Source organism: Anolis sagrei, chromosome X (assembly GCF_037176765.1).
Source record: "Anolis sagrei isolate rAnoSag1 chromosome X, rAnoSag1.mat, whole genome shotgun sequence".
Classification (NCBI taxonomy): Eukaryota; Metazoa; Chordata; class Lepidosauria; order Squamata; family Dactyloidae; genus Anolis; species Anolis sagrei.
Window position 1 is genome coordinate 64,434,098 of NC_090034.1, and position 26,355 is coordinate 64,460,452.

Below are 26,355 nucleotides of genomic sequence, written 5' to 3' on the forward strand. Positions count from 1 at the left end.
CGTGGCGTCAGTGCGCCGGCGCGGCTCTGCGCGAGGGCGGCCGGTAGGAGGGAGGGAGGGGAGCCCCCCCTCCGCGGGCGCGTGAAGGAGAGCGAGAGAGCCCAGGATGCCGCGCGTCTACATCGGGCGCCTCAGCTACCAGGCCCGCGAGCGGGACGTGGAGCGCTTCTTCAAGGGCTACGGGAAGATCCTCGAAGTCGACCTCAAGAACGGGTGAGGAGGCCAAGGCTTCCCCGACCAAGGCCTAGCTAGGCCCGGCCTCCCCTCAGCGCGGCCCACACGATCCACCGCGCATGCGCCCACGCCCGCCCGGCTTTCCCGCGCGCCAACCGCTCCCTCTCCCGCTCGCTCCCGCATATAAACATTACCATAACCATTGAAAGTATACAAATATTATTATTATTGTTATTATTATTCTGTTTATTTATACCCTGCTTTACTCTCCCGAAGGAGGCGCAAAGCGGCTTGACATAAAAGCATCAGCATCACCATTTGATATATTATTATATATAATTATACCCCACTTTATCTCCCCAAAGGATTATTATATATATATATATGTGTGTATTATATATAATTTTTATTTAAACCCCCGCTTTATCTCTCTCAAGGGAGGCTTGACGTAAAAGCATTGGTATCCAATTTAAAATACGTTATTAATATATTATAATATAATATTTATTTATACCCCGCTTCTTCTCACGAAAGAGGAATCAAAACAGCTTGACATAAAAGCATCAGCATCACCATTTAAAATATTATTATATATTGTTATATTTATACTCCACTTTATCTCCCCAAATGGGAGTCAAAGCAGCTATGTATCTATTATATATTATTATTATATACGTAGGTAAAGGTAGTCCCCTGACATTAAGTCCAGTCATGTCTGACTCTGGGGTTGGTGCTCATCTCCATTTCTAAGCCAAAGAGCCAGTGTGGTCCGTAGACACCTCCAAGGTCATGTGGCCAGCATGACTGCATGGAGCGCCGTTGCCTTCCCGCCGGAGCAGTAACTATTGATCTACTCACATTTGCATGTTTTCGAACTGCTAGGTTGGCAGATGCTAGGGCTGACAGCGGAAGCTCACGCCGCTCCCCGGAATCGAACCTGTGACCTTTCGATCAACAAGCTCAGCAGCTCAGTGCGCCACTGGGGGCTCCCACATTATTATTATATACTATGTTGTTATTATTATGTTTATGTTTATTTAAATACCGCTTTATCTCTCCCGAATGAGTCGCAAAGGAGCTTAACATAAAAGCATTGGTATCCAATTTAAAATATACAGTTATTATAGTAATGTTTACTTATATCCTGCTTTCTCCATACAGAGACTCAAAGTGGCTCACAACCAGAAGCATTGCAGTATAACATAGAATATACAAATATATATTGCCCCGTTTTATTTCCCCAAACGGAACTCGGAGCAACTTGACTTAAGCATCAATATACAATAAAATATGTTGTTATTATATAATATATTATATTTATTTATGCCCCACTTTTTCTCTGCCAAACGGGACACAAAGCGCCTCATAACTAAAGCATTGCAATACAACTTAAATATACAAATGAAATAGCATAGGAGATCAGTGGAGATAGGAGCAGTGGAGGTATTATTGTTTATGTTTATATCTCGCTCTCTCGCTCTCCATATGGAGACTCAAAGCGGCTCACAACTAAAGCATTGCAATTCAACTTCAAATATTCAGTTATTATTATATTTATTTATATCCCATTTTACTTCCTCAAAGTGGCTTGACATAAAAGCACCAGGGGTTCCTGGCTTGCCCCCTCCTCGGGGCAGCGCGAGACCTGTTCTCACGGGTTACAGGTATACAGCGTTCCCTCGCTACTTGTATATTTTAAATTCATATTTTTTGAAAAACCGCAAAACAGCGATTTTGTGAAAAGCGAACCACGAAGTAGCGAGGGAACACTGTATACTATTATTGTGTTTATTTATATCCCACTTTGTCTCCTCAAAGGGGATTCAAAGCAGCTTGACATAAAAGCATTGGTATCCAAATTAAAATATACAATGTACAGCTTGAGAGTGCATGTCCAAAGCACCTAGAAAATGGACTGAAGTTGGCTCAGGCCTGTAAACTAAGACCCCTTTTATACTCCAAATTATCAAAACAGATTTGTGTCGTGTCAGGAGTGACTTGAGAAACTGCAATACCTACAGAATTGCCTTCTCCTGCACGCTATCTGCTTTGAACTGAATTGCCTTCTCCTGCACACTATCTGCTTTGAACTGAATTTATGAGTCTACACTCCCCCTGAAGACACAGGTTCACAGTTTGGGAGTGATCCTGGACTCATTGCTGAGCCTGGAACCCCAGGTCTCAGTGGTAGCTGGGAGAGCTTTTGCACAATTAAAACTTGTGCGCCAGCTGCGCCCTTTCCTTGAGAAGTCTGACTTGGCCACGGTGGACCATGCTCTTGTTGCATCCTGAGTAGACTACTGCAACGCACTCTACGTGGGGCTGCCTTTGAAGACTGCCCAGAAGCTTCAACTAGTCCAGTGGTTCTCAACCTTCCGAAAGCCACGACCCCTTAATACGCTTCCTCATGTTATGGTGACCCCCCAACCATAAAATTATTTTCATTGCTACTTCATAACTGTCATTTTCTTGCTGTTATGAATAGTAATGCACATATGGTTTTGCTTTTTATGTAATTTATTTTTTTAAATTATCTGTTGTGTTTTTGTGTTTATATTGTGTTCACTGTATTGATGGGTGTGGCCTTATGTAAGCCGCCCCGAGTCCACTTGGGGGGATGGAGGCTGGGTATAAATAAAGTTTATTATTATTATTATTATTATTAATAATAATAATAATAATAATAATAATAATATCTGATATACAGGATGTATTTTCATACACGGGACAAAATTTGGCACAAAGACCCAATACACCCAAATTTGAATACTGGTGGGATTGGGGGAGGGTATTGATTTTGTCCTGTGGGAGTTGTAATTGCTGAAATTTATAGTTCACCTACAATCAAAGAGCATTCTGAACTCCACTAACGATGGAATTGAATCAAACTTGGCACACAGTTCTGCCATGACCAACAGAAAATACTGGAAGGGTTTGGTGGGCATTGACCTTGAGTTTTGGGAGTTGTAGTTCACCTACATCCAGAGAGCACTGTGGACTCAAACAATGATGGATCTGGACCAAACTTGGCACAAATTCTCAATATGGCCAAATGTGGGGTTTGGGGAAAATAGACCTTGACGTTTGGGAGTTGTAGTTGCTGGGATTTATAGTTCATCTGCAAACAAAGAGCACCCTACCAACAGTTGAATTGGGACAAACTTCCCACCCAGAACCTCCATGACCAACAGAAAATACTGTGTTTTCTGGTGGTCTTTGGTGACCCCTCTGACACCCCCTTGCGACCCCTCCAGGGGTCCCGACCCCCAGGTTGAGAAACACTGAACTAGTCCAACGATCGGTAGCCAGGTTGCTCACCGGAGCGACGTACAGGGAACATATAACTCCTTTGTTACGCCAACTCCACTGGCTACCGATCAGCTTCCGAGCACAATTCAAAGTGCTGGTTTTAACCTTGAAAGCCCTAAACTGTTCTGGCCCAGACTAGCTGTCCGAACGTATCTCCTGCCACGAACCATCACGAAGTTTAAGATATTCAGGAGAGACCCTGCTCTCAATCCCACCACTATCGCAAACATGGTTGATGGGGGTGAGTGACAAGGCATTCTCAGCAGTGGGCCCCCGCCTATGGAATGCCCTCTCTATAGATATCAGATTAGCCACCTCCCTCTTGTATTTTAGAAGGAAAATCAAGACCTGGTTATGGGACCAAGCGTTTGATCAGTGAGCAGCAAGTGGAAGAAGATCACACAACTTATTTTATTTATTTATTTGACTTGTATACCGCCACTCCCAATTTGGCTCGGAGCGGTTTACAGCATTAGATTAAAACAATACAACCAACTTTAAAATACAATAAAAATGAGAACAGACATAGTCCTGAGTTATTATAGCAATGAATTGACCCGGACGGGTTTTTGGATTTCGATTTTAAATTGATGTGTCTTAATTAATTGTTTTAATTGTTGTTTTAATTTTTAATATTTTGATTGTACTGTGGTTGTTATTATGATGCTAGCATCGTATGATGCTTTTGTTAGGCCGCCCTGAGTCCCCTTTCGGGGGGGAGAAGGGCGGGGTATAAATATAGGAAATAAATAAATACACTGCCATATGATCCAGTTCAAGCAGATAATCAGGATTGTATATGACAGTGTAGAAGGGGCCTCAGTCTTTCCCACCTCTGTGTTGATGTGTGAGTGATTGATGTGTTGATGTGTGAGTGATTAAACCAGGGACATGACACTTCCTACATGTCCTTTCTTCCTAATTTTTATTATAGCCCACCTTTTCTCCAGTGAGTTTAAGCTGCATGCGACCCTGGAAAGTAGGACAGCTTGAGTGACTGAGGCAGGATCAGCTAGTGCAGGGGTCCTCAAACTATGGCCCAGGGGCCGGATGCGGCCCTCCAAGGTCATTTACCTGGCCCTCACTCAGGGTCAACCTAAGTCTGAAACGACTTGAAAGCACACAACAACATCAACAATCCTGTCTCATAAGCCAAAGGTAGGCCCACACTTCCCATTGAAATACTAATAATTTTATATTTGTTGAAATTGTTCATTTTCATTATTGTATTTTTTTTTGCACTACAAATAAGATATGTGCAGTGTGCATAGGAATTCATTCATGTTTTTTTCAAATTATAATCCGCCCCCCCTACAGTTTGAAGGACTGTGACCTGGCCCTCTGTTTAAAAAATTTGAGGACCCCTGAGCTAGTGAATTGTGTGGATGAATAGGAATTTCAATATGGATCGCCCAGTCTACGAACATCTCCATTGGATGCAGTTGTGCAAGCAAGAGAATGAAGGGTTGTGACTTTCAACTTGTCAGTGGCGCTTTGGTCACAGAGATGCAAATCATGTGCTCTGTCATTGAACCATGGGTCCTTCCCAAATTCAAGTTTGATTTTTGAATGGTTTTGTATGTAAAGCTGAGGGGGGTGGCCATAAGTCAATTGACAAGTTGGATGGCACATCCATAGAAAGCAGGGACAATCTTGGGCATTTTTAAGATTAAAATACTTATTTGGAAGAAACAGGTTGTAACCTACTTCTTCAGATGAATGGGCTGTTGCCACTTTGCAAAGACTTGAGTAGGAATGGGATCTGGGGAAAAGATTTAGTATTAATGATCATAACAGGGATTATCCAACAGTTACGAGTGTCAATGACATCCTAACATAAATACGCAAATTATTACTATTATTGTTATTAACTTTATTTCTTCCCATGGGGACTCAAGGCAATAACAACCCCACACTTAGTCAAGTTTAAAAAGCACAATACGAAAGTTAAAAAACAATTAAATAGTCACAGTGTGGTAAAAGCAGATTAAAATACAATAAACACAAAATGACATTTAAAACTTACAAATCAATAACGTATATTAATGGTGGGCAGCTATCATTGTAATCTATATAAATAAAAATGTAATGTTCGTTTGTGGGATTAACAGAACTCAAAAACCACTGGACGAATTGACACCAAATTTGGACACAAGACACCTAACAACCCAATCTATGTCCTTCACTAAAAAAATGATTTTGTCATTTGGGAGTTGTAGTTGCTGGGATTTATAGTTCACCTACAATCAAAGAGCATTCTGAACTCAACCAATGATTGAATTGAATCAAACTTGGCACACAGGACTCACCTGACCAACAGAAAACACTAGAAGGGTTTGGTGGGCATTTATGTTGTGTTTGGGAGTTGTAGTTCACCTACATCCAGAGAACACTGTGGACACAAACAGTGATGGATCTGGACCAACCTCTACACAAATACTCATTATGCCCAAATGTGAACACTGGTGGAGTTTGGGGAAAATAGAAGCTTAACATTTGGGGGTTGCAGTTCCTGGGATTTATAGTTCACTTAGAGTCACAGAGCATTCTAAATCTCACCAACGATAGAATTGGGCCAAACCTCCCACACAGAATCCCCATGACCACCAAAGTGGGCCACAGCAACGCGTGGCAGGGGATGGCTAGTTTATAATAAATCCTATGAAAGCATCTCTGAATAGAGATGCAGAAGACCATCATGATTTCCAATACATCATAGCCATGTCTATTTAGAAATAAGCAATATTAAGTTCAGATCATCCCTATGTATGTGTGCCAAGTTTGGTCCCGATCCATCATTGGTGGAAGTCATGGGGCTCTCTGGATGCTGGGTGAACTCAACTCCCATCATCCTGGGTTAATTATTCCCCCCTCCCCAAACCCCTGCACTATTTTGTGTCGGTCATGATGAGTATGCTTTGAGTCCAGGTTACCTACAGAATTGCCTTCTCCTGCACAATCCACCCTTTAGGGCACAGAGGTTCTCTGGGGGATGCTTTACTCCAACCAGCTAGAACCCGACTGGCAGCTGCCACCCAGAGGACCTTTTTGTCAGCCACCCCACGATTGTGATATGACCTGCCAGAAGAGCTATGACAGCTAAAACTGCTGTCGGAATTTAAAAGGCAATTGGAGATCCATCTTTTTCCGGCTGGCCTATCCAGTTAACTTTCAGCCATGAGTTTTGATTTACATTCTATTACTACTAGATGTCAATTCTGTATCTGTGGTGCATTTTTAAATGGTTTGTGGTATTTTCTATGTAATTTCTTCTATATATTTTATGTTCATATGTTTTTGACTTTGTTATACTCCTCAAAACACAATTATCATCATCATCACCATCATCATCATCATTATTATTTATGCCAAGTTTGCTCCATATCCATCACCGATAGGGTTCACAGGGCTCCTTGGATGTAGGAGACATCTTAGGCTGGATCTACACTGCCATATAACTGCTTTTGAGTCCTCATAGGGGTGAGAAAAGCGGTATACACATACTGTAAATAAATAATAATAAATATAATCTAGTTTCAGAATGCAGATTAACTGCATTGGACTTGATTACATAGCAGTTTAGATCCAGCCTTAGAGCATAAACATGGATTATGTTTATATTTATGGGTTCTCCCTGATGTCTGACTTTGCATCATATCCTTTTACTACACCTCTCCTCACTGTTAATTTCATTTTAGATTATCATTTAATGATTAAAATACTCATTGAAAATGTGCCATTCCTGTCGACTTTAGTTCACTAACCCCAAGTTTTGCTATGTTTATATGTTCTGTTGCCTAGGTTCTCTGATTTATGCTTTTCATATTCCATGCTGCTCTATGTGGTGTATAGCTTTGGGTTTTCCTTTTAGCTCTGAGCATGTCATGAGCTGAATGTTCTCTTGTCTTGAGTCCATGGCATCATTAGCAACAGCACCATTTGTACTACCTCCCTACTGGTCCCCAGTAGCAGATTCAGTGCCTTCCAGTCTGGGAATATCATCTTCTGGCACTGTCTTTTGCTACATTTTGGATTGTATTATGGGATTTTCATGATAAAAGATACTCGCAGTATAGGTGAGCACTAACTGTGGTACTATTGTTGTCTCTGGGAGACCTCCACCAGTGTCAACCCCACTGCTGCCGCCGCCACCCAGTATGCTGTTTGGGTTATTTGATCTAGCTCCTCATCAAATCCTGTATGGTATGGGAAACCCTATCAGTAATGATACTACTATCATCAGAGCTTTTTGCCTCACAGAAGCACTCGTTTTTATCAACAGATAGTGCCGTGGTGAGATATCTTAAATAAGAAAGCTGAATTGCCTTTGGCTTAATTTAGAAAGCCAACCAAAAGGCATTATAAAATTATGAACTGAGAGATTTTTTAACTTTCCTTTAAAATATTTAATGGCACTTAGTGTTACCTGATATCAAGAAGCATGGTCTCTTGTTGTCTCTCTTAATCCCAATAGTTGACTCAGCCCATATCATCTTTGTTTACCGTGTGGTGGAGAGCTTGTTTTGCTTTTTGCTGGCAGTTCTTCAGATATGGATCTCATCACACTAGAGCCTAAGAGTAGGAAAGGAGTGTGCATCTACATTAAATCCCATGGCTGCCTCTTGTAGAATTCTGGAGTTTATATTTAGAGAGGGGTCTTTAAATGCTCGGCCAGAGAAGTCCTGGGCTTTACTAAATTGCAAACCCAAAATTCTAAGATTTTCCCCAAACTGCTGTAAGTAAAACTATAAGCTGTAAGTCACTTTCTTGTGATCACATGTTTTTCTTACCTTAAAATCACAGCTCTTATGGCTTGGTAGGGAAGTAGCAGCCATGTCAGCTATTTTCTCTTTACTTGCTAAAAGACAGACCACGAAGACAGAAGTTAACAGTTGCTCTAGTGTTCTGTATATTTATTTCGCTGGCAAACATTTGATGGTTTGAGGTGTCTTGTTCTAGATTTTCCTAACTGTAGAGATGGATACTAAATCCTGCATAGATTTGGGTTATCACTTGGTCCCAAAACAAGATAAATTTTTTATTTGCTTTTCAGGACCAGTGGAATATCTTTTACTTTTTAATTCTGTCTAGTGAATGAGCCACATATAACTTAAAATGGCTACGGTGTAATTTTAGAGGGGAAATCTTAAAAGGTTTAAATACTACAAACCTTTCTTGATCTATTTCTTTGTTGCAAGAGGTTTTGTTACCTTTTCTGTTGGCTTGGTCAAAAAACAACTGGAGAAAGCCCTCCATTATCTCAAGTGTTGGGGCATAACACCTCTCTGAAAGTGGGAAAAATGTGAATATCTTTTAAACCCCACCACAACCATATTTTACACTTGTTTGTTGTAGGAACTCAGAGCTTGCCGTTATGTGTGTCTGCGCGGGGCCTGCCTTGACCTGAGCATCCTCTTCCCTTGTTCTTAGATGCATGGGAGCACTTAAAAAGGGACTGCCAATGTCACACACCCTTCCTGCCTTCTCCACAATTCCTAACAGCCAATAGGCTGTTAGGAATTGTGGGAGTTGAAGTCCAGAACACCTGGAGGGCTGACGTTTGCTCATACCTGTTCTAGGGTTAGGTTTTCCTACCCTGCAGCTGCAGCACCAGGGCTATTTCCTCAGCCTTGCTCATCCCAACCAGTCATGTAGACCTCTTGCTTTGCCATAGCCACCCTGTCCGGCAAAATACAGAAACAAAAGGTGGGAATCCCAAAAAAGGGAGAAATCCAAAGTACATTTTTGTGTTGCATCTTTGTTCCTTATAATTTGTCCCAGATTATTTATTACAACACTACAAAGGCATTACTAGACAAGAATAGTACGTTGGAGCAATCTTCTGTCTTGCAATTTCTTAAGCTGCTATTTTATAAGTGTATCTTGATTCTATGTCGATTGCTTCTGAAAAACTGTCAGCTTCCATTTTGCCGTATGGGTCGTGTTGTTATGGATCTTCTGAAGTGGTGTGTGAAAATAGATAATTGTCGTAACTTAGTTCTGCTTTGTCTAGTTTGTGAAGGTACATGCCACTGCCAAGGGTGAATAGCTGAGGTAATTGTTAACACTGTTGATTCTCGAGCAGCTTTTGTCTCCCTCTAGGTATGGCTTTGTTGAGTTTGATGATGTGCGTGATGCTGATGATGCTGTTTATGAGCTAAATGGCAAAGATCTTTGTGGGGAGCGTGTAATTGTTGAGCATGCCCGGGGTCCTCGTCGTGACAGCAGTTATGGTTCTGGACGCAGTAAGCACTAACATACCCTTCTATCGGTGACTTTTGTCTATATAAAATGTATTATTTTAAAACTGTAATTTCAAGAAAAAACACACACACACATATATATAAATGTACATGCAATGTAACTACTGCTATTTTTAATTAAAGTAATATTGTTAATTTATATTCCATTTTTAAACATAATTAATTGAGCTTTAATATTCATTATTTTATTTTGGAAATATATGACTGGTTTATTTGTGATGTGACTGTTTAACATAGACTTAACAAAGACTCAATGTTTTAATTAAGAGTCCTTTGAGGCTAAGATGACTGACTGCCTGTTCCATTTGCTGACCCTGGGTTACCTTTCCATGAGTGGCTCTTTGACCATTGTGGCCCTTGGCTGACCAAAAAAGGAAGCCATCTGACGATCGCAACCTTTTCCCATTAGACCTGGGTGGTGAGGACCCCAAGGGTTAGAGACAGATGTGATTAAACTGAAATAGGTGCCTGAAAACCTTTATTCATGTCAGATATTCAGAAAACTTTAAATCAATGTAAGTAACATTAGTAACTGATATAGTGATTTGGTTGTTATTATGTTTTCAGAACTATTATTTTGCTGTAATTTTAACATAGTTGCATGTTCAGTTTTAATAATAAATAAATTTATAATTATGTGCTTATGTTTTAGATACACACAGATCTTCTTAGATGTTTTACTTGTAACCTTTTTTTAAAAAAATGAGCATTAGATTAGACTAATGGGTGAGGGAATGAAATGTAACTACTGACTGCTTGGTAGATTAGTTTTCTATTTGTATTTTTGTGGAGTGTATATTTATCCCTGACTTCACTACCTTAGCTGAAGTATTGCATCTGTTATCACCTCTAAAGGTGGATATGGTTATAGAAGAAGTGGAAGAGACAAGTACGGTCCTCCAACCCGTACTGAATACAGATTGATCGTTGAAAATCTGTCAAGCCGTTGCAGTTGGCAGGACTTGAAGGTATGCAATCTTTTTGCTTCTCTCAGTGGTGATACAGATTTGAAAATATAAAGTGTCTATCAATAGCTGAGTATGATTGTCTTCCAAGGGTAGAGTCTTTGTGGTGGGTCCAAAAGTAGCAGTAGAGACCTATTTTGGATCCACATGGTCTGTCGCATTGAAGATGTATGTTTCCAGGATGGTGGTCACGACAAGGGTTCGCTTGACACACCTTCATCTTGACACCTTTTGTCTTGGCACCTATTTGTGCCTCTTCAAAATCCATAGCACTGTTGACTCCCAGGGCATGTGGGAGTCAAATGTGCAGTTGTTTCCAGTCAGGGCACACTACAGATATTTTCAGATGCTCAAGAGAAAAAGATGGCATTTCTCTGTGTGATCCTGGTAGTGTGGTTGTACCAAAAAACAGCTGACCCCTAGTTAGATTATAAATTGTAGAGCTCTGATGAAGACTACTTCTTGTCCTGTGGGCTAACCAATAGAAAACTATTACGATACTTGTTCTTCATAGAAATGCTGTCCCAAACTGCTCTACTATTTGAATGGACAGTGTGGAAGAAGGGAAGAATTCCTTGAGTTTGAGGCTCAGGCCCCTTGCATATTTTGCTATGTATCATATACATTATCATTGCCTCAGAAGCTTTATACTCTTAAATGCAAGAAGATGCTACGGAGATAATACAGAGACCCATACGTAACCTCACATGTGGTTATGAATTTAGAAAAACTACCCAATGAAAGTCAAATTTTAATAAGAAAATTGAGAATTTAGTTTTGAGGCCACAGACCACATTGCATGCTTATCTGGAATTAAATTTCACCATGTCGAGTGTAAAAAGGTTCGAACATCCAACAAATAAAATAGGGTGAAGAGGAGAATAAGATAGTGGTGGTGTGTGGCTGAGCTCTTTATTATATTTAATATTATATTTGTGTGAGCCTTGAGAGAGATAGGCTTGTATGGAAGGCTTGCCTGGGAGAGGCTTGAGTGAGATTATTATGAGGCTTATATGAAAGTGATTTTTAAAATTCCTTGCTGGTGAGACTTTAATATGTGTAAATCGATACCATAAACTGTTCCAAAATATCTTCAGCCGTCATCCTTGAAGTAAATCTTCACTTCAGAAACTTGACACATGACTTTGTTATAAGAAATTGAACAAAGAAATATTTATTTAAGGATTCTCAGGCACATAAAGCTTAGTGGTTACACAGTAGTTTCTTCTCAGTATTTCCTCCCCAGGGATATCAGATCGTCCCTTTCCCTCCTGACTTTCCAAAAAAAAAAAAGCTTTGAGCAAGCTCTTTGAGCAAGCTTTTTAGAATGCAACGGAATAGATAACATAGAACTATGAATTGATGAACATGGAGTGGCTAGACAATGTTTCTGGAAATGCTTTTAACAAGATGACACTGATGATTAGATGTTTTAATGGTTTTTATATATGTTTTTATATCATTATGTTGATGGTTTTTAATTGTATTTTTATGGATGTATGGCATCAAATTGTGCCAACCTGTAACCCGCCTTGAGTCTCCATAAGACTGAGAAAGGCGGGCTATTAATATCATAAATAAATAAATAGTTACAGTTGACTTTTATATCATGAACACTTGAAACAGTTTCTATATAATTTCCAGAATGGCTTATCTTCTTGCCAAGCTGACTTTAATAACTTGCTTTACTTTAAAATTATATTCTCTCTCAGTCTTCTGACTGGGTAAATATAATCTTTTAGTTTCTTCACTTTAGCAACAGGTTAAGTGTGCCTTTGTCCCCCAAAGTACACTTTTATCCTCAGTTCTACTGACTGACCTTAGGTACAGTTTTGCTTTTTATTTACTTCAGCTGTCCCACTGACGACACAAAATATTACTGGGAATTCCTTTCCCTTAGCTCTCAAGCTATCTCTTAATTCAGAACTGGTACAATTAAAACTCTAATTATCCAGACAGAAGGCCTTAAACTCCTTGGTCTAGCTCTAACCTAGCTAGAACCAACCTTCCTTTGGCTCAGCTGGCCAAAAACTGGCTAACATTTCTAAAATGTCCGCTCTCTTCCTTTTGGCAGTTAGCTCCGCCCCCTTTTGCTCCTGAGCTCTGTTGAAATATATACATTTCTACTGCAAACTCTTCTAGCATGGCAACACACCAACCAAGCAGCTGTAGCTAAGCTGGCCTGTGTGTGCAATATATTAACCTTCATAAACATATTAAAAACATAAATTATAATTAGATATTTCGTTACACTGAATTTGTCTGCCATATCTTTCCCACTTCCAGTGAAAAATATAATAGCAGTAGTTCTTCTTGTTTAGACCTTAGGTTAGATTTGATGTGCTTCACACAGGTGCATTTTTGGTAAGCAAAACTTTCAGTGGATCATGAAAGCTTAAAATTTATATACCTGAAAAGAGAATTAAAAAGCCATCAATCAATTTAATCTTTATTATATGCACACCTACAGGTATATAAATTAAACCTGCTTTTCAGTTGCAGAATCTAATAGTATAAGGACAGGAATCAAAATGAAGGCAAATACGTTTCAAACTCAATGCTTTGTCATCTTCTAGGATTACATGCGTCAAGCAGGTGAAGTGACATATGCTGACGCACATAAAGGCAGAAAAAATGAAGGTGTGATTGAGTTCAAATCCTATTCTGACATGAAAAGAGCTCTTGAAAAGCTGGATGGGACAGAAGTCAATGGTAGAAAAATAAGGCTAGTAGAAGATAGGCCTGGGTCCAGGCGGCGCCGGTCCTATTCCAGAAGTCGAACTCATTCAAGGTAGGCATGTGCCTTGGTAGGCCAATCATTTGATAATTGTTGCTTAAAATACATTACCGCATTCCAGAAACACTACAAAACTGTGAAGTTGTTCTTATGGGTTTGGGCAATGACAGGAAATCTGTCTAGAACATCCCAAGCAGGTATGTAGTTGGATTGCCTCTTCTTGAAGTCAACATATTCCTTCCTGTGTTCAATCAGTGCACAGTCATATTGTTTTCTGTCTCTAAAATGGGAATAACCAGTTAACTAAGCTTTTGAACATGGGTTTATCATTGCATATGAGGCACTAAGTGAGTATTAAGCTATTAAGATTCCTTGGTGTATATAGTACCTGTTAATCCAATATAGATAAGAGTTGGAAGAGACTTCATGGGCCATCCAGTCCAACCCTCTGCCAAGAAGCAGGAAAATCTCATTCAAAGCACTCCCGACAGATGGCCATCCAACCTCTGTTTAAAAGCCTCCAAAGAAGGAGCCTCCACCACACTCCGGGGCAGAGAGTTCCACTGCTGAACAGCTCTTACAGTCAGGAAGTTTCTCCTCATGTGCAGATGGAATCACCTTTCTTGTAGTTTGAAGCCATTGTTCTGTGTCCTAGTCTCCAGGGCAGCAGAAAACAAGCTTGCTCCCTCCTCCCTATGACTTCCTCTCACAAATTTATACATGGCTATCATGAAGTATAGAATCCCATCCTCCTGTTTCATTGCTTGGTTGACGTAGGAACTTCCTTGGGTTGTATTCTTTATGCATGTAGACTTCTACAATACAAGTCTTTTTTTGTGAGACTCAGAGAAACAAGAATGAGTACTGAGTTCCATGCTAGTCCTATCCCAGGGTTTTTCTTGATAGATACAGAAATCAGTGGCAACTTTCTGTAAGTGCTAACAATTAAGTGGAACAGCATTTGTTTTCCTCCAAAAACATAGAGGAATATTTAATTTCACTTGTGTGCACATATGTGCCTTCAAGTCACCTGTTAAGTTATGGCAAGGAATACTTAGAGGTATTCTTTGCCAGTTCCTTCTTCTAAAATATAACCTACTGCACCTGATATTTGTTGCTGGTCCCACATCCAAGCATCAGGGCTGACCATGCTTAGCTTTCAAGATCATATCCCATATTGTGTGCAGATTAGTAAGGGCAAAACCAATCAGGCAACACACTGTTATTCCTCTCTGTTGGCACAAAATATATTGAAGCTTTTTGACCCCTTAATATCTTTGTCATTACTATATTATATAGTCACTCTCTAGGTTTCTTTTTGCATGCAAGCTTGTATTTACTTTTCTAATAGTTCCTTTGATGTGACTTCCATCTCATTTCCTCAGGTATCAAAGCTAGCTTTTGAGAGGACAATATTAGCATGCTTTTCTTAGCATGGGGAATTTAGAAAATGCTATCGGGAGCTTGTATGTTGTTTCATTCAGTTTGATAGGCATTTGATATGTTATACTCTGTGATTCTACCAAAACCGTAAAGACACTATATCTGTAGCAATCCTTCTTTGACTTTTAGGTCTCGCTCTCGAAGCAGGCACTCTCGTAAAAGCAGGAGCCACAGTGGCAGTAGCAAAAGCAGTCATTCGAAAAGCAGATCACGATCCAGGTACAATAAACATACATTTATTGCATTATAAGCATACTTCAAACAATATTGATGAATTGTCACCAACAAGCCTGACGTTTTGTTCCCAGTCTCTTGGTTTGTATTATACTGGGAATCCTCACTTTGCTATGTTCCTCTCCCCCCACCAACTCACAGCAATTTGCAGGTTATACAGTGATCTACTAATAAGTTAGAAACATTATGGGATGGAGATGGGATAGTTTATGCGTGTTTGTTCTACATCGTCACGCAACCAGTATTTTAATTGCCTGCACTTACAAGAAGACCTAGACAAGGGTTATTACATTGATCCTTTAAAGCAGCATTTCTCAACCTGGGGGGTCGAGACACCTAACAGGGTTGTGAGGGGGTTCCAGAGGGGTCGCCCAAGACCATCAGAAAACATATATTTCAGATGGTCTTAGGAACCCCTTTGGCAGAGAAGGCTGAAGATCTCTCAGTTTCTCCTCCTCTTTTTGGAAACAGGCTGTGAATCCTCCCACCAAAAGCTCTCCTACACTCAGTCAAGGGGAGGGCTGTTTCTGAGACTCCAAGCAGGGAGGAGAGAGCAGGCGTGCTCGGTGCATGGCAGCATGGTGTGCATGTGCAGGCAAGGGAGAGCATGCGAGGCTGGAGGGAGGCTCATGCCAGCAACTCCCATCAAGGCATGGAGGTTCTGTGTGGGAAGTTTGGCCCAATTCTATTGTTGGTGAGGCTCAGAATGCTCTTTGATTGTAGGTGAACTATAAATCCCAGCAACTATAACTCCCAAATGTCAAGGTCTGTTTTTCCCAAACTCCAGTGTTCACATTTGGGCATATTGAGTATTCGTGCCAAGTTAGGTCCAGATCCATCATTGAGTCCACAGTGCTCTGCATGTAGGTGAACTACCACTTCAAAACTTAAGGTCAGCTCCCACCAAACCCTTCCAGTATTTTCTGTTGGTCTTGGGAGTTTTGTGTGCCAAGTTTGATTCAATTCCATCATTGGTGGAGTTTGAAATCTTCTTATATTGTAGATGAACTATAAATCTCAGCAACTACAATTCCCAAATGACAAAATCAACCCCCTCAACCCCACTAGTATTCAAATTTGGGCGTATTGGGTATTTGTGGTAAATTTATTCTGGTAAATAAAAATATATCCTGCATATCAGATATTTACATCACAATTCATAACAATAGCAAAATGACAGTTATTAAGTAGCAACAAAAATAATACTATGGTTGGGGGGGTCACCACAACATGAGGAACTGTATTAAGACGCCGCGGCCTTTGGAAGATTGAGAAACACTGCTTTAAAGGACTTTTTGAATCTTTCTGATAGTTCTGATTCCATCATTAGCTTTGAGACCTAGTCCCTGATCTGATCATGTCATAGCAATCCTTTTGTGTTTGGTAGTATTTATTTATTTATTTATTTATTTATTTACGGCATTTATATGTCGCCCTTCTCACCCCGAAGGGGACTCAGAGCGGCTTACAAGTCATAAGTACATACAACATAGTACAGGGATGGCGGAAAATGCAGTCTGCCCAGAACTGTTTTGGAGGACCCAAAGTCCCTAATGCCAATCAGGAAGTGTAAGACTCTTTTTGTGTGCTTAAGGGTAATGGGTTGTTGTAGGTTTTATTTGGGCTATATGGCCATGTTCTAGAGGCATTCTCTCCTGACGTTTCACCTGCATCTGTGGCAAGCATCCTCAGAGGTAGTGAGATCTGTTGGCACTAGGAAAACGGGTTTATATATCTGTGGAATGACCAGGGTGGGACAAAGAACTCTTGTCTGCTGGAGCTAGGTGTGAATGTTTCAACTGACCACCTTGATTAGCATTTGATGGCCTGGCAGTGCCTGGGGTAATTTTTTGTTGAGAGGTGATTAGATGTCCCTGATTGTTTTCCCTCTGTTGTTTTGCTGTTGTAATTTTAGAGTTTTTTTTAATACTGGTAGCCAGATTTTGTTCATTTTCATGGTTTCCTCCTTTCTGTTGAAATTGTCCACATGCTTGTGGAATGCTGACAGGGGATAGGGAAAAGGCAGAACTACTTAATGCCTTCTTTGCCTCGGTCTTCTCACAAAAAGAAAGTAATTTTCAACCTCAGCAAGATGGAGTGGATGAGGGATTGGAGGACATCCAAACCCAAATTGGGAAACAAGTTGTCCAGGAATACCTGGCCACTCTAAATAAGTTCAAGTCCCCAGGGCCAGATCAACTACACCCAAGAGTATTGATGGAACTAGCAGAAGTAATCTCGAAACCATTGGCAATCATCTTTGAGAGTTCTTGGAGAACAGGAGAAGTTCCAGCAGATTGGAGGAGGGCCAATGTGGTCCCAATCTTCAAGAAGAGAAAAAAGGACGACCCAACAATTACCGTCCGGTCAACCTCACATCGATACCAGGCAAGATTCTGGAAAAGATTGTTAAGGGTCTGGAAACACTTAGACACAAATGGGGTCATTGCTAATAGTCAACATGGATTTAACTGGTCATGCCAGATTAATCTGATCTCCTTTTTCTATAAGAGTTACCGTCCGGTCAGCCTCACATTGATACCAGGCAAGATTCTGGAAAAGATTGTTAAGGAAGTGGTCTGCAAACACTTAGAAACAAATGCGGTCATCGCTAATAGTCAACATGGATTTATCAAAAACAAGTCATGCCAGACTAATCTGATCTCTTTTTTTCGATAGTGTTACAAGCTGGGTAGATGCGGGGAATGCCGTGGATGTAGCGTACCTGGATTTCAGTAAGGCCTTCGACAAGGTCCCTCATGACCTTCTGGCAAGGAAACTAGTCCAATGTGGGCTAGGCAAAACTACGGTGGATCTGTAATTGGTTAAATTGGACGAACCCAGAGGGTGCTCACCAATGCTTCCTCTTCATCCTGGAAAGAAGTGAGGAGTGGAGTGCCGCAGGGTTCTGTCCTGGGCCCAGTCCTGTTCAACATCTTTATTAATGACTTGGATGAAGGGCTAGAAGGCATGATCATCAAGTTTGCAGACGACACCAAATTGGGAGCGATAGCCAATACTCCAGAGGACAGGAGCAGAATTCAAAACGATCTTGACAGATTAGAGAGATGGGCCAAAACTAACAAAATGAAGTTCAACGGGGACAAATGCAAGATACTCCACTTAGGCAGGCAAAACGAAATGCAAAGATACAGAATGGGGGACAATGCCTGGCTCGAGAGCAGTATGTGTAAAAAAGATCTTGGAGTCCTCGTGGACAGCAAATTAAACATGAGCCAACAATGTGATGTGGCGGCAAAAAAAGCCAATTGGATTTTGGCCTGCATCAATAGGAGCATAGTGTCTAGATCTAGGGAAGTAATGCTACCTCTCTATTCTGCTTTGGTTAGACCACACCTGGAATATTATGTCCAATTCTGGGCACCACAATCCAAGAGAGATATTGACAAGCTGGAATGTGTCCAGAGGAGGGCGACTAAAATGATTAAGGGTCTGGAGAACAAGCCCTATGAGGAGCGGCTTAAGGAGCTGGGCATGTTTAGCCTGAAGAAGAGAAGGATGAGAGGAGATATGATAGCCATGTATAAATATGTGAGAGGAAGCCACAGGTAGGAGCGAGCAAGCTTTTTTTTCAGCTTCCCTGGAGACTAGGACGCGGAACAATGGCTTCAAACTACAAGCAAGGAGATTCCATCTGAACATTAGGAAGAACTTCCTGACTGTGAGAGTCGTTCGGAAGTGGAACTCTCTGCCCCGGAGTGTGGTGGAGGCTCCTTCTTTGGAAGCTTTTAAACAGAGGCTGGATGGCCATCTGTCAGGGGTTATTTAAATGCAATATTCCTGCTTCTTGGCAGGGGGTTGGACTGGATGGCCCATGAGGTCTCTTCTAACTCTTTGATTCTATGATTCAGTGGCTTCTCTGTGTAGTCTGACATGGTGGTTGTTAGAGTGGTCCAGCATTTCTGTGTTCACTAATAATATGCTGTGTCCAGGTTGGTTCATCAGGTGCTCTGCTATGGCTGACTTCTCTGGTTGAAGTAGTCTGCAGTGCCTTTCATGTTCCTTGATTCGTGTTTGGGCAATGCTGCATTTGGTGGTCCCTATGTAGACTTGTCCACAGCTGCATGGTATATGGTAGACTCCTGCAGAAGTGAGAGGATCCCTCTTGTCCTTTGCTGAACGTAGTATTTGTTGGATTTTCTTGGCGGGTCTGTATGTTTGTATGTTGTGTATCCTTATCAGCTTCCCTATGCTTCCCTATGTGGTATGGCAAGAACACTTTTCCTCTGGGTGGATCTTTGTCTTGACTCTCGTGGCTTGTTCTTGGTCTTGCAGCTCTTTTGATGTCTGGGTTGGAGTATCCATTGGCCTGTAAAGCCCAGTTTAGGTGGTTCAGTTCATCTTGGAATGACCCACCCTGGTCATTCCACAGATATATAAACCCATTTTCCTAGTTCCAACAGACCTCACTACCTCTGAGGACGCTTGCCATAGATGGAGGCGAAACCTCAGGAGAGAATGCCTCTAGAACAGGGGTCCCCAAACTTTTTAAACAGGGGGCCGGATTACTGTCCCTCAGACGGTTGGAGGGCCGGACTATAGTTTTTTTTTTTTTTAAATGACCAAATTCCTATGCACACTGCACATGTCTTATTTCGCTACTGTTATGAATCGTAATGTAAATATCTGATATGCAGGATGTATTTTTATTGTTACAATCTGAACATAAAGCATAGTGATTAATCACAAAAACAATATGTAATATACGTTGTGAAATATTTATTTCTAATTACAAATAAATGAAATTTTGATTTCAAGCATGTCACAGCAGGTCTTAATATAACAGCAGGGAATCCATGAATATGTTTACTGTTCAACCCTCAGTGAGGACAAAACTACATAATGTGTTTGTAACTTGGGGACTGCCTGTCCAGGTTGGGTCACAGGGGTCACAGAGACGACTGTACAGAAGAATAATACCTGGCAAAGTCAATGAAAGATTAAATGTCTCTGACCTGGAATGCTAAGCAGGGCCAGTTCTGGTTAGTATTTGGATGGGAAGCCACAAATGAATAGCAGGTGCTCTATTTCAGAGAAGAAACTGACAAAACTATTTTTGAGTATTTCCTCTCAAAGAAAACCCTATTAAATTCATGGGGCCGCCATAAATAAATGGAGAACTCTACACACACCCAACCATAGGCTGCTGAAAGCAATATAGGAATACATAGAAAAAGATAGCTTTAGCATTTCTGAAAATAAAATAGTTCCAATGAAAATGAGGAAAAAATATATATTTTCTGTCATTTTGAAAGTGGTTTTTTGGAATATGTAAGCATGAGTCCCCTTTCAGGGGGAGAAGGGCAGGGTATAAATATAGGAAATAAATCTATATAAATAAAAATGTAATGTTCATTTGTGGGATTAACAGAAATAAAAAACCACTGGACACTTTCCTGCTCTGGCTGGCTTCCCAATGAGGCCTAATCATAATACATAATATAATATAAATAACATAATTAATATAATATAAATAATTTCCCAATGAGGTCTAATAATAAAAAACATAATAAATAACGTATAATATAATAATAAATCATTTATAAGGTATTAAATAATAGTTATTATTGTAGGGCTTGACTCCCTCCCTTTAGATCAGGGGTTCTCAACCTTTCTAATGCCAGGACACGTACATACAGTTCCTCATGTCGTGGTGGTGACCCCCAACCATAAAATTATTTTTGTTGTTAATTCGTAACTGACATTTTGCTACTGATGATGTTTTAGTTAATGTTTATCGGTTTTTTATTATTGTTGTTGGCATCTAATTGTTATAATTTGTCCTGAGTTCCCCTCCAGGGGCAAGAAGGACAGGATATAAATGTCTTAAATAAATAAATACTGTTATGAATCGTAATGTAAATGTCTGACATGCAGGATATATTTTTATTGTTACAAATTGAATCTAATTAAAGCATAGTGATTAATCACAAAAACAATATGTTTGGGGGAGTATAGACAACGGATTATGGGATTTGCAGTACCTGCAAAAAAAATCAGCTCTGACTACCACAGACCACTGAGACCCCCACAAATTACACAACTGGGCCAAACTTGGCACAAAGAACCCACATGATCAACAGAAAATACTGGAGGGGGTTGGGAGGAATTGGCAGTGATTTAGGGAGATGTAGTTCACCTACATCCGGAGAGCACTGTGAACCCAAACCATGGATCTGGACTAAACTTGGCACAAATACTCAGTATGCCCAAATTTGAACAGTGGTGGAGTTTGGGAGAAACAGACCTTGGCATTTGTGAGTTGTAGTGTTTGGATTTATAGTTCACCTACAATCAGAGCATTCGGAATTCCACCAGTGATGAAATTGAACCAAACTTGGCACACAGAACTCCCATGACTAACAGAAAATATTGGAAGGGTTTGATAGGCATTAACCTTGTTTTTTGGAGTTGTAGTTCACTTACATCCAGAAAGCACTGTGGACTCAAAGAATGATGGATCTTGACCAACTTTGGCAAGAATACTCAATATGCCCAAATTTGAACACTGGTGGAGTTTGGGAGCAAATAGACCTTGACATTTGGGAGTTGTAGTGCTTGAATTTATAGTTCACCTACAGTCAGAGCATTCTGAACTCCAATGATGGAATTGAACCAAACTTGGCACAGAAAACTCCCATGACCAACAGAAAATACTGGAAGAGGTGTGTTTTTTTTGCTCCTACAGTCACTCCAGAAAACTATTATTATTATTATTATTATTATTATTATAAAATTCAGTTGGAAGGAAACCCCAAAGGCCCCCATCTTTCTGCCAGGCAGGAAGATAGAATTGCTATTCTATTATACATCATCATCATCATCATTATTATAGATTTATTATTATTATTATTATTATTATTATTATTAGACTAAAGCAGTTGAAAGGGAACCCCAAAAGCCATCTAGTCCAACCCCCTTCTTTCTGCCAGACAGGAAGATAGAAATTTATTATTATTATTATTATTATTATTATTATTATTACTACTACTACTACTACTGTAAGACTAAGATATTTGGAAGGGAACCCTGAAGGCCATCCAGTCGACCCCCCCCCCCCCTCCTGCTAGGCAGGAAGACACAATCCAAGCCCAGAGCTGGTGGCCATCCAGCTCTGGTTAATAATAATAATAATAATAATGGAACCCCACTCACTTTTCCCAGGCAGAAAGAAACAATGTAAGCTCTCCTAACAGTTGGCCATCCACCTGAGGCCCTCCAGCCTTCTGCAGCTCCCCAATCCTCCCTCCTCTCCAGACGTGGGAGAATATGGGGCCTGGAGGGTGCAAACGGGTGGCGGAGGGACACGGGTGGGAGTGGAGTGAGGAGGTCGGCGGGAGAGGTCGCCTCCGGATGCTCTCGCCCCGCCCCCATGGATGGGCCTCCTGCCGCTGCCGCCCAGTCACCCCAAGCTTGAGAGGGAGCTGGGGGCGGGGACAGCTCAGCTGCCCACCACCCCCGCCAGTCTCCCTGATAACGGGGCCTGCTACTCCTCCTCTTCCTCCCCCCTCGCCCTTGGCATCCCTGGCCTGAGGAGGAGGAGGAGAAAGGGACGGAGGATGGGGAGGAGGAGGAGTGGAAGGCCCCATTACCAGAGAGACTGGCGGGGGTGGTGGCCAGCTGAGCTGTCCCCGCCCCTGTCTCCCTCTCAAGCCTGGAGTGACAGGGGGCGTCGGCAGTGGGAGGGGCCATCCATGCGGGCGGGGCGAGAGCATCCGGAGGCGACCTCTCCCACCGACCTCCTCACTCCACTCCCAGCCACCAACCCCCGTGTCCCTCCGCCACCCGTTTGCACCCTCCAGACCCCATATTCTCCCACGTCTGGAGAGGAGGGAGGATTGGGGAGCTGCAGGCGGGGGCGGGGAGGAAGAGGGACCCTGCTGGTGGTGGTAGTGGAGGTGGAGGAGGAGGAGGATGGGAGGAGGAGGAGCAGCAGGCTTCGATACCACCACCAGCAGGGTCCCTCTGGTCTCTGCTAGCTTCCCGCGTCCCTCGCTCGCAGCGCCCCTGGCCAAATGGCTTACTTTGCGTAATTATTGAACCGCCCCTGGCCACGCGGGCCGGATAAATGCCCTTGGCGGGCCGTATCCGGCCCGCAGGCCTTAGTTTGGGGACCCCTGCTCTAGAACATGGCCATATAGCCCGAAAAAAACCTACAACAACCCAGGGATTCCGGCCATGAAAGCCTTCGACAATACTTAAGGTTAATGTTTTTAAAAGTAAAATTTGTTCCCACAGCCCTGGGTAAGGAGAGGAAAGCCTTTAGAAAATACCCCGTCCCGTCCCTTCCACTTGCCCACCGCTTGCTTGAAGGATTGGAATTGCCAGCTGCTGGTTGTTTTGGCTTCTGCAGGTGGTGCTGTACACATTAGAAAGGTTTTGGTTAGAGCAGTTAAGAAAGAGTTTTTGAAATGTGGAAAGTTACTGTATTTCTTGTAGAGAAGATATGCCAAACCCCAAAATGTTGCACATTTGGCATTATGTTTGAGTGGCACAAGGCAGACTGTTGAATTTTAGGTAGGATTTTAATACTGCTAAGCATTGCAAGAAGATTTAGACCATTCTTCTGTTTGTTTATGCTTGTCAGGTCTGGATCCCATTCCAGAAGCAAGAGCCGCAGTCGAAGCAAAAGTCATAGCAGAGGACAAAAAGAAAAAAGCAGGAGCCCAAGTAAAGATGATAAAAGCAGGAGCCGCAGTCGAAGTGTGGAGAAATCCCGAAGTAAAAGTAAAGACAAACCAGAGGATGTGGTTCACAATGATGATGACGATGACCAAGCAAAGAGCAGAAGTCCCAGCAAGGAAAAGAGTAAGAGTAAAAGCAGGAGTAGGAGTGGTAGTAAAGAGAAAGGAGAAGAGGAGGAGGAGGAGAAGAGGGGGGATGTAAGGCGCAGTAGGAGTAAAGAGAGAGAAAAGAGTCCCAGCAAGGTTAGGAGTCGGAGCAAGGAAGGGAACAGGAGCAGAAGCCGTAGCCGTAGCAAGAGTAAGGATAAAAGGAAAAGTAGGAAGAGAAGCAGGGATGCCAGTAGGAGCAGAAGCAGGAGTCAGAGCAGAAGCGAGCGAAGCAAGAGGCGAAGTAAAGGGGACAGCAAGTCCAGCAGTAAGAAGAAAAAGAGAGAAGATCAAGAGCGTTCCAGGTCTAGGTCCAGGTCCAGGTCTCAATCCAAGGAAAAGGAGGATGTAAAAGCAGAACCCACTGCAAAGGAATCAAAAGGCGAGGGTGAGGAAATGGACACCAGTTGTAAATCCCGGTCAAGATCAAATTCCAAGTCTAAACAAAATGTCAAATCAGAATCCCGCTCCAGATCCAAATCAGTTTCCAAAACAAGATCCCAGTCCAAGTCTAGATCTAGGTCTGCATCTAGATCACATTCCCGGTCTAGGTCGCGGTCTCGTTCCAGATCTTAAACCTGCTGCAGCCACACTTAGAGCTCTATGAAAAGTCTTTTGTACATGTTTGGTAGTTGTAGCAGAGGTGATTGGAGTAGAACACATCACTGCTGTACATTTTAATACCTCCCCCTCCCGCACCCTGTGTGTCTGTACCTGTTCGGTCTGGTGCTCCCTCTCTGTTGCCCTTTCTGGTTCTTGAGGTTTACCAACCTCATCTGGACACCACACACAGTTGGTTTCCAGTATAGCCATAGAGAATGAGCACTACAGTTTCATGGGCTTCTAAGACAGGAGTGATGACTTCTAGGTAGGTATGATAACTTCAACAATTCCCCCTTTGATGTATGTCATTTAGTGAGAAGTGCAAAAGTCTTAAATTTCATATTCCTTTTTCATTTTAATACTTTGGACTTGTAGAGTTTATGAATAGCACAGTAAGTAAGTCATAGGTATCTGCAGTAAATAATAAGGAAGGAAAGGGGGAAAGTAGAGTTCCACTCTGGTATTGTGACAATATCCTTGTTTTATATATTTTTTAATTTTCTCCCACATTGAAGAGTACAGTGGCTCCTGTTTCCATTAAATTTGAATAAAGACTATTTTTGCTTGACCACATGTTGTAATGGTTTTTAAGTTACGCTGATTTATCCTTTAAAGAAATGCTCATAAATCATAAATACCGACAAATATTTGAATTGAATCATAATACAACAAGAAACAAGACCATACAGGCAGTCCAAACAGAGTAGTTCATTGGCTGCCGATAAGTTGCCAAGCCAAATTCAAGGTGCAGGTCATGACCTATAAAGCTCTAAACGGTTTGGGCCCCACCTATCTCCGCGATCGCATCTCCTTCTATGAACCGGCGCGAGCTCTAAGTTCTTCTGGGGATGCCCTCCTCTCAGTCCCACTACCGTCTCAAGTGCGGTTGGTGGGGACGAGATAGAGGGCATTCTCAGTGGTGGCCCCCCGTCTCTGGAACGCCCGTCCAAAGGAAATGAGACGGGCCCCATCCCTCTCCTCCTTTCGTAACAGCTTGAAGACCTGGTGGTTTCAACAAGCCTTTGAAAATGACCAGTTCTAACTCAGCCCCACACATTGTTTAATATGGCCTTATTCTTCTTACCAGTTACCCAGATTCTTTCCTCTAATCGGCCCTGGAATGGACAGCCACAGACCATAGCATTGCGCTTAATTCCCGCGCCCCTAGAATTTTTGGGCTTGCACAAATCTTGGCCCGGCCTTTTAAAATTTTAATTGCCTTGAACAGGCAGGATTATTTTTAATATATGTGTGTTATGGCGACAATTTTTATGTTTATATTTTGTTTGTTAATCTTATGGTTATGTTGTTTTTACTCTGTATGTTTTGTGATATTTCTTGGGAACCGCTGTGAGTGCCCTCGGGGAAATGGAGCGGTATATAAATAAAGTATTATTATTATTATTATTATTATTATTATTATTATTAGTTCCTCTTACCAGCCATTCTCTTAATCTGCAGCAAACCCTTGGGATCTTGTAGACCTCAACGTTTTGCAACAGATCAACCAGGGTTTCAAACTTTAACACCTATTTCTGTTGGGAACAATTTTAACTATAGCAGGATCAGCAAAAGGCCAATTCAGTTAGTGTTTTGGGGAAGGGAAATAGGAAGATTTGTGTAGAAACTCCACATATTATATTGAATCAAGAATATGATCAGATTCACTTTGCTCTGTAACTCTAGGTTTCACTTTCTTGCACTTGGTTCTACTTGGTGAACCTTTGAGTTCTAGTGCAAAGGAGACCTTTTAAATCTAAAGCCTTCCCACACAA

The 26,355-nt window shown here is 41.6% G+C and overlaps 1 protein-coding gene across 2 annotated transcripts; it reads left to right on the top strand.

The window, feature by feature from the left end:
- On the top strand, positions 1-25,148 carry SRSF4 (serine and arginine rich splicing factor 4). Of its 2 annotated transcripts, XM_060784653.2 has the most exons (6): positions 2-213; positions 9,586-9,728; positions 10,602-10,714; positions 13,288-13,502; positions 15,021-15,110; positions 23,734-25,148. In XM_060784653.2, exons 1-6 carry the CDS (start codon positions 107-109, stop codon positions 24,551-24,553), a joined length of 1,488 nt encoding a protein of 495 aa, XP_060640636.2. In that variant the 5' UTR covers positions 2-106; the 3' UTR covers positions 24,554-25,148. The 2 variants fall into 2 exon arrangements, with proteins under 2 accessions (XP_060640638.2, XP_060640636.2); XM_060784655.2 differs by lacking the exon at positions 15,021-15,110 and having other exon boundaries at positions 1-213.
- Positions 25,149-26,355: the final 1,207 nt, after the last annotated feature.